The sequence below is a fragment of the Nannospalax galili genome, unplaced genomic scaffold (assembly GCF_000622305.1).
Source record: "Nannospalax galili isolate Female #2095 unplaced genomic scaffold, S.galili_v1.0 scaffold591, whole genome shotgun sequence".
Classification (NCBI taxonomy): domain Eukaryota; kingdom Metazoa; phylum Chordata; class Mammalia; order Rodentia; family Spalacidae; genus Nannospalax; species Nannospalax galili.
In genome coordinates, this window is record NW_008330926.1 from 3,453,831 (window position 1) to 3,469,605 (window position 15,775).

General features: G+C 53.9%; 1 protein-coding gene across 2 annotated transcripts in view; it reads right to left on the reverse strand.

Moving 5' to 3' along the window:
• The window catches only part of Efna3 (ephrin A3), a 9,264-nt gene extending 3,123 nt beyond the window's left edge, over positions 1-6,141 (reverse strand). Inside the window, exon 1 of one of the 2 annotated variants that reach the window (XM_008854388.3) lies at positions 5,910-6,106. In XM_008854388.3, the coding sequence (XP_008852610.1) occupies positions 5,910-6,037 (128 nt within the window). In that variant the 5' untranslated portion in view covers positions 6,038-6,106. Of the gene's footprint in view, positions 1-5,909 lie in introns of both variants that reach the window. The other variant, XM_008854379.2, reaches the window with a different exon arrangement.
• Between the last annotated feature and the right edge of the window lie 9,634 nt (positions 6,142-15,775).

A 15,775-nucleotide genomic window follows, 5' to 3' on the forward strand; every position in this document is an offset into this window, starting at 1 on the left:
TTTATCACTTGAGACAGGGTCTCCCTGCAGCCCCAGCTGGCCTGGAACTCACTATGTAGACCAGGCTGCCCTTGATCTCACAGGGATCCGCCTACCTCCGCCTTCCAAGTGCTGGAACTAAAGACGAACGCCACCACGTCCGGCAAAATAATGTATTTGGCTCACTTCCACAACCCCAGTGCTCGACTTTCCCCACTAGCTTTCTCTCTTTTCAGCCCCTTCTGTCCTCCCGGCCCAGGGCTGCCAATCCTCTCACTATCCTTCAGTGCCCTCCTTTCTGGCCTGTCCTCCTCCTGGTGGCCACCAGAGGGTAGCAAAGGCACAGGGAAGCACGGCCTGCTTCCAAAGGAAGAGGGGAGAGGTGCGGAGGAAAGAAGGAAACCTAGCTTTGGTTGCCACAGAAACGGCGCAGGCCCCAACTACTCCCAGACCCAGGCCCGCATTTCCTCCGTCCATTCCTCATAATTCAACAAGCCGGAGGAGCGACTGAAGGGATGGAAGCGAAGGGTGAAAGCCGAGATTCCCCTTCTTGGGACCCAAGCCCTCTCATAGCTCCTCCCAGCATGCCTACTTACTGTGGGTCCACCCCCCAAGGCCAGTCCAACAGGACTTGCCCTCACACACATACGCGTGTATGCCGGCTTCATGCATATACATGCACAAGTTCTATGGCACAAACACAAATATGCCTGCCGCCCACTCACAGGCATCAGACACTCAGAAAAGCTAGATTGCTTGTATGCTGAGTACAGTTGGCCCCAACAATCTCAGGGTCTAGGCAGAGTAGGGGGTGCAGTGGGTGCATCTAGACAAGATGTCTGTGTTACTTTCCAGATGAGTTTCTGGAACAGAGAAGCAGATGCTGGAGCCACAGGAATCCCCACCTGCTTTGTCCCCATCAAAGTGCTGGTCTGAACACCCTCGGAGGTGGCACAGAATAATGCAGGGATGGGAGAAACACCTCAGTGGAAAAAGAAATACCAAGTGACCAGGAGTTTCCCTAACTTCCTTAGTGGAAGAATGCACATATGTTGGGGCTGGAGAGATGGCTCAGTGGTTAAGAACACTGACTGTTCTTGCAGAAGACCTGGGTTCGAATCCCAGCACCCACATGACAGCTAATAACTGTCCAAAACTCCAGTTCCAGGGGATCCAATAGCCTCTTCTATCCTCCGCAGGCACTGCACGGCATGGGTGCATTTACCTACATGCAGGCATTAACACTCATACACACAAAATAAAAATAATAAAATATATATAAAGAATGTACATATGTTGGCAGTACACTGAACCCAGTAAACCATGGGGTATCTGGCAAAATATCAAACCACTGGGGTCCCCAGTCCCTGGGAACTCCCTGAGGGGAGGAACTGCTTCTCAGTGTCACCAGGCACCACCCAGTTCCACACACAGTAATTAGATCCATTAGGGAAATGACTTCGAGGCATCTTCATTGGGTGGGGCCTTGAGGGTCCTTCATTGGGTGGGGCCTTGAGGGTCCTCCGGGACATTGCCCTACTTCATTGGCTTTATTTGTGCTGCCCACTCCCCAAGACTGTCAGTGAGGCAGATGGTGTTTGGACGCCCCAGTAAGAATGGGCACAACCTTCTTGAATCATCAGGAATGCCACCAGTCCCACTTAGTTCCCATGGGAGTGATGGGTCACTCAGGCCCCTCCCTGGCCCTGGCACTCAGGTGGGCAGGAGTCTCAGCCTGGGGCCCTGGGAGCAGGAAAACGGGTTAGACAAGGCCTACCTCCCAGACACCACTCCACCCCACCCCAGCCTCACATGTCCATCCCAATCCCATAGTCTCTTGTTCCTGCCCTCAGGCCCTGGGGAGGGGGCTATCTGCCAGCCAGCTCAGGGTGCGAGGCCTGGAGTAGCCCCATAGTCACACGGGGCCTCCTTCCTTGAGCCTCACCCAAGTTTCCAGTCTCATTCTGAAGCAGCCCCTCCCTGCTACACTGTCGGTTTCCTCCTAACACACACCCCATTCCAGCTAGAGAGCTAGCCAACTCCAGAGATATTCGTACAGGTGGTACCTCGGTTTCCTCACGGGGTGGGACTGGTCATATAAAGTGGTCGCTGGGTGACCAAGGGAAGAGAAGCCAGCCACCTCTTATGGCACAGGAAAAGGCCCAGAAATGCCCCCCACCCAAAGCTGGGCATGTGGGTGGGACAAAGACCTGCTCACAGGCTGGCTGTGTCCAGTTGGTATCTGGTGAACAAAGGGCAGAAGGCTGGGTGCCAGGAATCCCAAACCAACTCCTAGGAGATCCGACCTGTATGTTTGGCACAGCCTCTTTAATTCAATCTGTCATCCTACCTAGTTTGGCAGTGAAGGGGAGGTGCGACTGGGCCCCAGCAGAGCTCCGCAGCTAACCCCGCCTCCATGGCCCCACCCCTCCCATCCCTGTGAAGGCGGGGGGGGGGCGGGGGGGTACTGGAATCTGGGGAATGGTTGTGCCCTGCCCCATCCTTCGGGGAGTTTTCTATTCTTTCCTCCTCTTCATCCCCATCTTGCCTCCCACTTCTCTCGCCTTCACAGCTCATCTAGAGGGGGTACCCCCTAACCCCATTATTTTGGTCCCTCCAGGCTTGCAACGCCGCGGGGCACAAGTCTTTCACTGCTTTGGAGGCCGGGTTTCTCTCACCTGCCCCATTCAGTCTCCAGTGTCCGCCTAGGGGAACTGGATGCGAATCGAAGGAGCCGGGAAGGAGCAAATGTCCCTCCCCCCGGGGGGGTAATTAGGGGCAGGTAAACAGGGTGCCTAACAAGACCAGGGAGAAGGGAAAGGCTCCTAAGGGACCCTGAACTTGTTAAATCCCTACCCGCGGCTTTAGAAGCCTAACGCAGAGTTAAGGGAGTGAAGGTGAAAAGCAGAAACTAGCTTCCCCTCTAACGCGCGCCCCCGAGGCTGCGCGCCGCCTGCTCCAGCAGGCGAGGCCAGACCACGTGTGCGCGGCGTGGGGTCCGCGCGCCAGGCTTTGGGGGTGGCGCGAGTGGTGAGCAGGATCCCCCCGCGGCGCGTGCACACTGACACCCCGGCGCCCCTCAGTCGCCCTAGGCCTCCGCGCCCTCCCCGAGGTCCGGGTCTTGGCAGTCGGGTTCTGTGCCCAGGGCTTTCCCAGGCCGAGTCAGGTGGTGGAAAATCGGCGCGCCGGTCACCCCCACCCCTCGACCCTGCGACAGCGGCGGCGGCGGCGGCGGCGAAGGTTTATTGATCTGCAGCGGCGGAGAAGGGCGAGAGACTCGCCGAAAGCGAGACACGCAGAGATGGAAAGAGACTCTGACACACACAGGGGAGATTAACACAGACCGATTCACTAGGAGGGAAGAGGGAGGGAGCCCCAGCGAGAGAGGAAGCCAGAAACGGAGAGAGGGAGGAAAAGAACAAGAACCCACGAAGACTTAGAAAATGGGAAAGACTCAGCAGTCGATCCAAGGGGGGACCCAGACCGTGGATGTGGACACAAGGAAGGGACACATCGGCGACTAGGCGAAACGGAAAGAACCAGCACCGACACATTTAGTCTTAATAAATTATTTGTTGAATGAATGTGTGAATGAAAGAGATCTGCAACATCTCCCAATACCGAAAGAAATGCTCCTGAGGCGCGTGTACCAACACCTTCGCTTGGTTCAAAGAAATGAGGCACCGGCTGGACTCTCAGCGCCCCTACAATGTCAGTAGCGGCTCTGGGGACCCCTCGACTGCACTCGCATCTCTTCCTCCAATATAGTCCCCCACCACTCTAGTTTCTGGGTCACGTTAGGAACAGGTCTTCCAGATTCCAGGGGACTAACTCCAGGGTCTGAATTGGGGAAGGGGAGAGAGGGCTAGTGGCCACCGCCGAGCCACTGCCCCCAGGTCTGTCAAAGGCCGCTGCACGTGTCCCATCAGCACCCTCTCACGTGACCCCAGGAGGCGGGTCGCAGACCCTCCTCACGTGACCCCAAGGGGCCGAGACCCTCCGCACAGGATGGGAGGTGGGAGCCAGGAGCCTAGATCACGTGACTGGGGGAGGGGCGCGGGAGCCTGTGGCTCGGTCGGGCCCCGCCCCCAGCTCCCCGGCTCGCTCCACTCCCGGCTCCCAAGCACGTCGCTCTCACGATTTATGGGGCCGCGGATGCCGCAGTGAGAGCCGGGGAGCCCGGGCGCAGCGGCAACAAAGGCCGGGGACGCGAGGCGGGGGCGGCGGCGGCGGCCTCCTGGCCGGGTGTGCGCCGCCTCCTACCTCTCTGCTAGTCCACGCCGGTACCGGAGTGGAGGGGACTGAAAGGAGGTTCTCGGAACCCGGCTTTCCCATCCCCTTCCGGAGCCTTCACCTGTGCCCAGGTGTTCGCGGGGGAGGGGAACCTGATCCACACTTATTTTCCAGCACCCCCTGGGCTCTGGCGTGCTAAGACCAGGGGACTGCCTGAGCGGTGGCGGGGACCCCGGGGTCTCTCACCTGCGAGCTTCCCACTAGCGCTGGACTGTAGCGGGTCGCGGGTCGAACTGAATCTGGGGGAGGGGGTGAGCTAGATACAGCAGGAGAGTCAGCCCTCAGCGCCCCTGGGGGATGCTGAAGTCCCGCTCCGGGGGGGAGGGGCTGCATCCCCACCCCCGACGTTTCCATGGGAAGCGAAAGGGGGGCGTCGTTAGATCATCCCCACCCCCAGTCTGACACTCTGGGCGCGAGGAGGGAGAGGGGGAGGCGAAGAGCCCCAAACAACAAAGAGTAGATCAGCAAGCAGGAGCCCCTCCCCCGGAAGGTTGGGGGTCGCGGCCACAGGCCCTCCAGGTCCCCTCCGCTTGGGGGTCTCACCATTTGCTCTCTAGTTGGCTCCCAGGGTGGGGAGCCAGAAGCAGTGCTTGCCACCACCGCCCGGGCAGGTGTGACAGTGACCCCCGTATCCCCGGGGATCCCCCTACCAACACACTGACACACTGAGGTGGCAGCTCGGCGGGAGGAGAAGACAAGGGCAGCGAGGACTGTGCAGAAGGAGGACCCAGTCCCGCAGCTGGCACCTGAGGAGACCACACGGTCACCCCGACACCCGCTCAGACCGAGGCGGCGCCAACAGCCACCCCAGCCCAGACAAGGCTGGCCACGCGGACACCGACCGAAGCCCCCTCCCCGACCTGCCGCCCGCTCCCACCCCTAGACGGTCGCCGACGCAGACACACAAATCACACAGACACACGCACACTGACAGCCGCGCACGCCTGCTCACACTGGGTGCCATACGCCGTCCCTAGCTCAGCGTGTTGCGTGTGTGTGTGTGTGTGTGTGTGTGTGTGTGTGTGACACGCCAACATCTCTATGCTTTCTTCCTTCTCAGCAGGGCCCCCCAACTCTGCGACCCAGCCCCCGCTCATCCCAGCAGGATTTATCCACACAACCAGGGCAACCTATTCCTCTTGCTTCTGAGGTGGGGTGGGTAGGACTTCCTGCCTTAGTTCTGAACCCCACTTTTAAAAGCAAGAGTCCTAGGTAGAGCCCCAAGAAATAGACCTAGCTGAAAACGGGTCATCCTTGGGCCCCCAAATGCCGCGGCCTATTCCCAACACACCGGTACCCCAGACTCCAGCCCAGTGAAAGGGAGTGTAGACAGTAGGGGAACTATGGGTCAGGGGCACGCTATTCCAGCGGCGGGTGTGGGGAGAAGCCAAGATGGGGCTGGTCCTCCCCAGCAGCCTCCTCCGCACGGCCCAAGCGATCCTTACTATTCCTCAACAGCTTCTCTCCTACACCCCCGAGTTTCACAGACGCCCACGGAGTGCGTCCCCTCTCCTTCTCCTCTCAGCCCAGCCTGGTCTCCCAAGACTCCCACCAGGTCCCCCTAGGACTTCACGCCCCCCCCCCAGCTGCCCCCTCACTGACACGGGACGAACGGGCTCTCTGGGCCCCCGACTCACTGCTGGTTGGAGCTGTTCCAATACACCGCATGCCGGTTTCCCAGCGCGCCCCCAGGCCCCTGGGCCAGCAGCGGCAGCAGCGGAACGGGCACAAGCAGCAGCAGCAGCAGCAGCGGAGCCGCCGCCATCCCCGGAGCCGCCGCCGCCGCCGCCCCCCGACTGAGCCCCGCGCTCCCGGCTTCTCAGCTCCCAGCTCCCTGCTGCCACCGCCTCCAGCCCCCAGCCTTAGGCCACGCCCACAGTCCTTCCCTCCGCCCTCCTGGGCGCGCCCCCGAAGCTCCGCCCCTGGCGCGCTCACGCCGGGCTCCGCCCCACTTGGTCCGGGAGCGCGCAGCGCGTGGGCGATGGTACCGTGTCGCCCCTCTAGGAACCGCGCACCTCGCCTCTCCTAGGTTGTTTGCTACAGCTGCCTGTGCCTTTTACTCCCCAGGCTGGAGTTCCCAGAAGGATTTGGGTGCTCAAGACTGGGACCTTCATGTTGTGTCCACGCCTTTCTCTGTAGAGTCTTAAGAAGAAGTGCCTGAGGTCTACCTCTGAATAAGCAGGACTATTCTCCCTACTTGTATGAATCATTGGGCCTCTAACCTCTGGATGACCCTCTTTCATGTGATGAAAAGTTAAGTGGACATACAAGAGTGACGGGGAAGCCCTCAGATGGCACCTAGGAGCTGACAACTGGCCACCTGAAGCCCCTCAGCTGAGCCTGAGAACTTGTTTTTCTTGGAGTCAGAGCAGAGAAACTCAGTCCAAAGAATGTTGGTACTGGGTGCAAGAAGGTCTCTGGTAGTCCCAAGGGACAGGAGAGGATCAGGGTGGGAGCCATATGGAGCCAGGAAGTAGCTGAGTAGCCCTAAGCCCACATAGGGCCCATTGCTGGCTCCAAGGAGAGCCCCTGCCTCCTGATTCCCCTAGTGATGTCCTCAGGCATGGTCATTCCTGCTCCCATAGATGCTGACTCTAAGGACAGAGGGCATGACACTTTGTGTTCTAACTCTCATCACAGTCACTGTCTTCTTGGGGATACCCAAAGCACACACATCATGTATACACAATGAAAAAAAAAAGTGTGATACTCAGAAGCAGAGATCGTAGAAACACAGGCACTTGACGCATAGTCTGACAGACACACTAGTGAAGGTGCTACCAGAAACTAGAGATCTGTAGACACACCGGCCTATAAACACACAGAGACATCAAAGTATAAACTCAAACAGACACAGACACAGACAGACAGACAGACAGGCACACACACACACACACATTCTTCCAAGCAAATCCACCTGTACACTTTCACACACCCACAAGTCTTTTCCTGGGAAGTAAGAATTTAAGAGGACCCCGAATCCAGACCTAGTGTGTATCCACCCATTATCTCTTCTCTTTTCTAGAAGGACAGACTGAGTAGCAAGGCAGAACCAAGCCTGTGTGGGTTCTCAGGACTTACACAACTACCTGTGCTGGATACCAGGGAGGCAGACATAATGCTATGTTACTGTGCTTCAGGAGACAGGACAGATATAAGCACTATCTGCTTATCTTTAGTAGAACAGGGTCCTGATCACAACCCTGCCCTGCCTAGGTGCTGGGTTTGGGGGAGGGGACTGCATGCATAGTAGGCTCTGTGCTTCCCTGCTGCTAGGCAAAAGCATGTGCTGTCTTCTCTGGGCACCCCTAGGAGATATCTTTTCTCAGGAACTAGAAAATAAATTAGGCCCCTTGGGATGGAGGTGGGGGACTTTGTAAACAGCTCTCCATTGCATCCCTAAAGAGATTTGTTTTACCCAAGTGATGCTAACCTGCCTACTCCAGAGGCCACAAATCCCAGCCCCAGCCCCTCCCAACCATCCCTTTGCTTCATGGAGGTAGGCTTCTCTCTGGAGCAGAGTAGCCATAGAGTCTGTCTATATGCATAGTAAGTGGGAGCTTGCTTAGTTGGTCCATGACTTTGGATTCCATTTTTGAATCCTTAGATTCCTGCTTATAGAATCTGGGTTCTAAGCTAGAAATGTACTTTACTGGTAGAGCACTTGTATGAGGCCCAAAGTTCAACCACCAGTACTGAAAAAATAGATTTAAAAAAGAAAAAAAAACCCAAATACTAAAATTCGGGTTTTGCTTAGGGTGACATGGATTCTATACTTTAGGACCCAGATGTTTCTGTTTAGAATCTAGTACTCTACCCACTTCTTCCAATAATAATGGAGGAGCTTTCTCCCTTGAACTCCAGGCCCTCTCTCTTTAAGTCTGGATTTAAGTCTTTCTCTCTCTCTTTCTCTCTTTCTCTCTCTCTCTCTCTCTCTCTCTCTCTCTCTCTCTCTCTCTCTCTCCCCCCCCTTGGGCCTAAGTCTGCCTTTCAAGTTGAGGTCTTCTCTGTGGGGCCTGTGTCCATGGGCTCTGGTGCTCTGGTATCTAGGCTTCTGTCCATAGAGTGCTTTGGGCCTTTGTGTGAATAAGAAAAATCACCCCTCTATGAAGACTTTGTCCCTAGTGTACAAATCTTGGCAAGTGGTACCTTTGTGCAAAAACAAAGGTGCTGCTTCCTTCAGTGGGAGGTGGACTTATATGTCTCTCCATCTTGGTGAGGGAGCTTGACTTGAGCTCAAGTCAGCTTCCTCTTGCCTTCGGTGTGACTTCTCTATGTCAAGGACAAACTTCCCAGCAGTATGTGGCAGCTTTGTCTATAGAATGTGCAGAATACACAGCTGCAGCCGCAATGCCTTGGCCTGCTCAAGAGCCTTTACTCAAGATAACCAGGTTTCTGTGTATGAGATCCGAGCTACTGTCCACATGCCTAGGACCTGATCTGTGGCATCTGGGTCATGAGAGGGCATAGTCTTCTGTCAATGAGAACTAGGCCTTTTGACCTACAGTAGGACTAAGGAGGATATCAATTTGGTGCTGGAATTCAGCATGTGTGCACACATGCGCACATAATGTACACACATGGCTGAATATAATCTAACAGAAGTGGTATCATGAAGCAACACTTTCCCTTACTACAGATGACGTGCTCTCATAATTTTCCCGTGTTTATTCTTAAAATTTTTTTTTTGGTCTTTTTTGGGACAGGGTCTCCCTATAGCTCCAGGTGCCTGGAACTCACTCTGTAGACCAGGCTGGCCTCGAACTCACAGTGGATCTGCCTGCCTCTGCCTCCCGAGTGCTGGGATTAAAGGCATGCACTACCACGCCCAGCATGACTTATATTTTTAAAATTAATTAATTTATTGTGTATGAGTGTTTTGCCTGCATGTAAGTGCACCTGTGTCATGCAATGCCCACAGAAGCCAGAACGGATTAAAGGAGTGTGCCACCACCCACGCCCGGCTATTAAAAATTTTTAAATAAGGCAGATATAGTGGTATATGCCTGTAATCTCAGCACTTGGGAGGCAGAAGCAGGAGGATTCAAGGTCAGCCAGGCTTGCTGGCAAATGTCTCTAATCCCATCACTCAGGAGGCAGAGGCAGGTAGATCTCTGTGAGATCAAGGCTAGTCTGGTCTATATAGCAAGTTACAAGCCAGCTGAGGCTATTTAGAAAGACCCCTGTCTCAAAAACCAAAAAAAGAAAGAGTTCAAGGTCAAGCTGGACATGGTAGTACACACCTTTGATACCAGCACTTAGGGGGGCAGAGGCAGGCAGATCCCTATGAGTTCAAGGCTAGCCTGGTCTATGTAGTAAGTTCCAGGTCAGCCAGAACTACATGGTGAAACCCTATCTCAATATAGTAAAAATAATAAAATTTGGCTCATTGAATAGAGTGTTAACCTAGCATGGTGGCATACATGTGTAACCCCAGCATTTGTGAGGTAGAAGCAGGAGGATCAGAAGTTCAAGGTCACGTCAGCTACAAAGTGAGTTAGCCTAAGCTAAATGATACTGTCTCAAAACAATAATAGTGACAATAATAATAATAAAGCTGCTTGATACTCATAAAATCGGTTCCTTGATTTCACCTCCCACAGTAGGTCACAACCTAAAGTGTGAAACATGGAACACCAGGCTGGGCCGTAATTACTGTCTGTGGATGAAGCCTCTGAGAGGCTGGGGTTTTCTCAATGGGATTTCCCTCTCTGGGCCTCCTTCTCCTCACCTGCGGGCTTTGCCTTCTATTCCCACCGAACCTAGGGCTGGCTACCATGAGCTCCCTAGGAGCACTGAGCTCAGGCTCCTGGAGAACGCTGGCAAGGTGCTCCGTTCTCCCTGCTCTCTGGGGCCCAAGGAAACAGGAAGCTGAGTAGGCCTGGGCTAGAGAGAGCTCTTAGGCTATGTAGCCCAAGGCAGCTCTCAGGACGGGGTGGCAACCACAGTGCTGAGCTCCGTTCAATAAATCATGGAGGCTAGAGCCTGGGGGAGGGGAAGGTTAGAAGGGGAGGGGGCCTGAATAAATAATTCATTAAACAAACAAACAAGGAGCCTGTGAGAGGGGAAGCTTGAGCGCGTATATGTACGGGAACAGCAGCCGTCAGCTCCCAACATGAAATATTCACAGGTTCTGCACTTTCCACAGGCTCATGTGTGTGCTGCTGGGCAACTACCACAGACACAGGAGTCTTCTGACTTCTGTGTGTCAGCCTGGCTCTGTAATGTGCTAACCTACCTGGGACTAACATGGAGCTGTACATATGACTGACACAGAACATATAACACACAACTGACAGCAGAAAACAAAGTGCCCCCCAATTGTGAGATGTAGTTCTGCTAGTAGGGTGTTTGCCCAGCATGCACACAGAATGAAATTAGGATTCAGGGCCTGGTTGGTTGGGATCAGGGCATAATAAACTCAAATCCTGCACATGCCCTGATCTTTTTACTGGACCTAGGAAGCCAGGTGGCTTACATCAGGGTGGCATCTCTGGGGTGTTCCATTAGAAGTGTGTGTACCTCTGGTGGTACTTCAAGAAAAACTGGGAGGGAAGAAGAATGGTCCCAGCATGAACCTAAGCAGTGGCCATGACTGTCATTTAGCATCTCCAGACTGCTTCTCTGTCTCTCCAGTGGGGCTAATAATACCTCCCTACTTGAGAAATTGGTTGTTGGAAAGATCAAGATCCACACTGAGAAGCACTTAGCACAGTGCTTAGGGCTCAAGAGATGCTTGATTAATGGAGGCTTCATCATCATCGTTATTAAGAGGTTAGCTCCTAGCTCTGCCCACCTAGACCAGCCTAGACTCCTGTTTCCATTTGCTTCCCTTAATATCAAAGCTTTCCTGACAGCCATCACAGGAAGAGGTGACCTAGGACTTGGAGAGTAGGAAAAGTATAGGAAAAGATGAAAAGGACTGAAGGAAGGGTGAGTTACATTTTTAAATAGTCTCCATCACAGTGTAGGGGAAGGGGCTCCTTTGCTTTCTTAGACCCCACAGCTTTTGTGTAACCCCCAAACTATATCTAGCACTGATGTTTACAAGGTTTTGATTTCTAGAAAGTGACTGTGAAGACCTGGTTTTGAGGTCTCTGAGGAGTACAACCACCCCCAACCTCATCTTCACTGCCAAAGCCCCTGGCCTCTACTCTGCCCAACAATCAAGGGTGTTCCTGGCAATGATGCTTATGCCCGGGCAAAGCCCAGAACAGTGGCACCCAAGAGTGGGTAGGGAGAATCCAGGCTGTAGACTAGAGCCTTGGAGGGTCAGGGTGGAGTATCTGGCAACCTCTCAGCAAGCTCCAGCATTCCCCAGGGCCTTCTGCCATCCCCTGGAAAGGATCAGTTCCCCAGGGAGAGAGCCAGCAGACAGGTCTGAGCCGGCCTGCTCCTTCACACAGAACTGGTGGGGGAGGGAACTTGGGATCCTGGTGGAGATTAGTGAATACAATATCCATCTCACCTAGGGAGTCAGGGGCAGAGTGGTCCACCATGCCTAGGAACATCCTACACAGCCTAGAGCCCAGCCCTTTGCTGCCCTTGGCCAGATCACTGCCACTTCAGGAGCTAGGGTTCTGGGCTCTAAATGTAAAGATAGTGTCTCCCCATCCCTTTCCATGGAGCCAATATCAGTTCTCCACTTCTCTCCCCTGGGCTGGGCAGGTTCAGGCCAATCTGCACAAGAGCTTCACAGCAAACATTGATCTGTAATAAAACCACAATATATGTTTAGAAGAGATTCCAGACACAAAGTGATCCAGACAACACACATACACACCACAGTCATGTAGGTGCAAAACCAAGAGTCCTTAAAACACATCTCAACATGGACCTATACTATGTCAGTACACACATCTCCTGGCCATAAACTTTGCCCTTCCAAAATCAAAGTCTTCTCTTCTGGCCTGTTTTCCCTCTGTTCCTATTACTTTGTTTGTAGCTGTATACTTTGTATGTAATGTTTGCACTTGGCATTATGATTATTCAATGGTTAGTCTGTCACAGACAATTCCTTAGGGAGAGGGATCGTGTCTCATGCAAGTGTGTATCCCTAGTATCTAGCATGCAGTCTGGTATTTAGTTAGTAGAGGTACTTAGTAAATAATTGTGACTCTGTGGGGAAAAAAATGTATTCGGGCAGTGCCACCCATTCTTAGACTCCACCTGGAGTCCACAGAGGAGCGCCTCTGCATGGTACCATGTGCCTAGCCCTTCCTTCTTGTATCCAGGTGCCCTGACCTCATACATTGCCTTTCAATTTCCTCAGAGGCCTTCCTTTTCCTTCCTTTTACCAGTGTGAGACCATGAATTTGAGTTTCATATACATGATAGCTAGTAGGCAAAGTTAGGGTTAATGAACCTCATTAGTGTTTAATTGGGGGGAAGGAAGCTGCCCTGGCACCAGACAGGTGGGCAGGCCTGCCCTTCCTTTGCTGGAACCAGGCATCCCTAGTTCCAGCACCCTGACAGACATGTGGGTGATTTGGCCCTGGAGACCCTCAACCCAATTGGGGCACCTCCCCCCACCACTTGCTTTGCCAATTTAGTCTCCAAGCAGTACAGCCTAGCACACCCCATCTGTCACCAAACATCTAGAGGGAGCAGCAGACTCCTTATCCTTTCTCCTTTAGCTAGGCTTTGCCACCTCCCACCCCCAGGAGACTCTGGAAGGTGGGAGGAGGGGTGGGGAGAATGGAATTGGACAGTGGAGGAATACAGAGCCACAAAGAGATAGATTGAAGATACAGACAATTGACACAGTTAGGGAGGTGTGGATGTCTGCCCAATTTGACCTTAAATGAGCAGAATGCAAATGAGATGCAGACTATATGCAGATGAGCACAAGGATTTCAGAATTGACATTCCCCATGGCAGTAACTCTGCACCCAAGACACCAAGGCTGTTGCCAATAACCCTACCTAAACTTTGGAGGCTAAGTGATACTGACCCCCTTTGAGTGTAAAAAAAAGATCTTAAGACAAGAGCTTAGTTGGGTGAGGGCTATGGAACCTGGGAACTTCAATTCCACCCCAGCTTCCTCATCCCATTTCCCAACACCTGATTAAAGTGTCCACAGAAGATCAGCCTAGTAGCTGGAGCAATGACCACTTTCCAGTTTATGCCTGGACCCACCGTCGGTTGCCATGGGGACCCCCCCTTCATTTCCAGGCATGAACCAATGCACATTGCCGCTGATGACCTCATGTCCCAGGTTCAGGAATTCTATTGGCTATTTGGAAGCCAGCGTGCACACTTTTCAGCTGTGTCACCACTGGGGATCCCCCAATGACCCCAGTTAGTGTGGCTACTAAAGGAAGGGCAGCAGAGCTCACAATGCACCGAATGAATGAATAAAGAAGGAAATAATGAAAGCTACGAAGGGGTAAAAGAGTGGGTCACAGAGAAAAATAACTTTGGGATTTAGTTTCAGTGGGAAAAGAGCAATTTGCAACCCGCGGAAAACGCCGAGTGGAATCTGGGTGAGAGACTCACTGTCTCCGGCCAGGGAGACAGGGCGAGGTTAAGAAGTTTTCACATATGTTCTGGAGAGACTAGGGTAGGCTTAGTACATTGAGGGCACCACCCTCGGTCGTCTAACGCCGCTGAGTTTAGGGGAGACTGGAGACGCCCCAAAACTTGCAGGCCTGCTTAGCCTCCTGGAACCGCGCCCCTGAACACGCCTTGAGGATTTCTCATGGGTAGGGCGTCCAGTGCCTTCAGCCTGTCTTGGCCCTAAGAGCAGACTCCACCATAGCGCTCCACCCAGGAGTGCTTCTGGGCCTGAAACTGCCATCTGCACAGGGCCAGGCTGTATGGAAGGGAAGGTACATAAAGGGGATAGCACAGCCTAAGGACTGTGGCCTGAGGACAATAGTTTAAAGACCCCTCAGTCTATCTCCTCCAACAACCTAAGCATCCGCTTTTGCACCCGCAAGGCCTGGGCAGCGGAAGGTGTGTGTGTCTGGGTCAATTGAGCAGTCTGAGACTGAGGGCGTGTGTCTGAACGCGAGGAAAGCCTGCTGAGCCTGGGTCGGTTTCACACATGCGTTATCAGTAGCTGATCCGCGTGCCAGCTGGACGCGGGAGCCAGCGCACCTGCCTCGGTCAGAGAAGAGAGGGTGTCTGGGGCCACTGGGAGCTGGGGAGATCCCCATAGTTCTGAATCCAGGGCAGATCCCCATATTTCTGAATCCAGGGCAGGGGCTGCTAAACAGTCGCCTTGGACTTGCCCTTTCTATGATTTCTATGATGACAGACCTAGGTAGCAGTGTAGCCGGTTTCCATGGCAACATACGGACACCCTTCAGGAAGATGGCTGAGACGGACTCGAACACGGGACCAAAAGGTGTAGCTCACAGCTGCTCCCACGGTTCTTAGTCCATCCTCTCCGACCCACAGCATCCCTCACTGCTAAAGATCGAGGTTTAGGGTCAGTACCCTAAGTAGTACATGCACCTACAAGGCATTTTCTGAAGGTGGCCTCGAATGAAGGGATTATTAACTTGAATCTGTTCTGCCTGCAGCGCTGTTCTCTACCCTGGGGTTTAGCTAGAGCCGTATAATTACTACAAACTGTGAGCGCCAAAATCGAGTGTTCAGTGTGATGACAGGCAGGTCTTGCCTCCTTAGAAAGAGAAACCCGGGTCTGACCTAGGTGTGCAAGGGGATGGGGGAAGGGTTCGCCATTCCTAGCATCTCGTTGTTCCGTCCTCCCAGTCCCCCAACACACAGTGTTCACACGCTGCCTCTTGCTGCTGCAGCCCGGTGGAGCTAATCAGCACAACATCCACCTATCGATTGCTGGCTCCATGCCAGGCAGGCAGTACCTAGCCAGAAGAGACTGAAGGGTACGGTACCAAGGTGGGCAGAGCACAGCTGCAGGGGAAGGGATGCCTCCTCCCCATTCCACCCAGAACACAGTTCAGAAAGAGGGACCCGGTTGGGCTAGGGGGTGTCAGAGTCTCACCTGCCAGAGAGGAAGACAGTGAGAGCACAGGAGGCCTTCTCTCCAGAGCCCCACCTCCTCCTCCTCCTCATAAAAGACTAGAACAAAGAGGCCGCTAAGGAAGGCTTTGATCTGACCCCACCTTCCCAGTTCTAGGCCAGGCACCACCCAGAGTGCCCTTGGGGAGGGGGAGGGCTGCTAGGCTCTCCCACCCAGGTACTCTGAACCCAGGTGCCTTTGTTTCCCCCTTGTTTTTACCCCAGCACCCTACTGGGCACTGCCAGGGCTTGAGCAGGGCCCCAACAGGGTGAGTTGTTAGCCACACCTGCCACTGAGCACAGGATGGTGGTTGGGGAGGTGGGAGAGGGTGCCAAGCTCCACAGCTGCTGTTGGCACCCACCCCAACTGCCCAGAGGGGTGCCCACTGATGTCTGGCATCAATGGCTTGGGCACAGCTGGCATGGAGGTCAGGCCAAGCCAAGCTGAGAGCAGAGGCCCCAGGGAGTTTCAGTGTCAAGGAAGGAACCAGAGGGCAGTAGGTTAGGGAGGGTA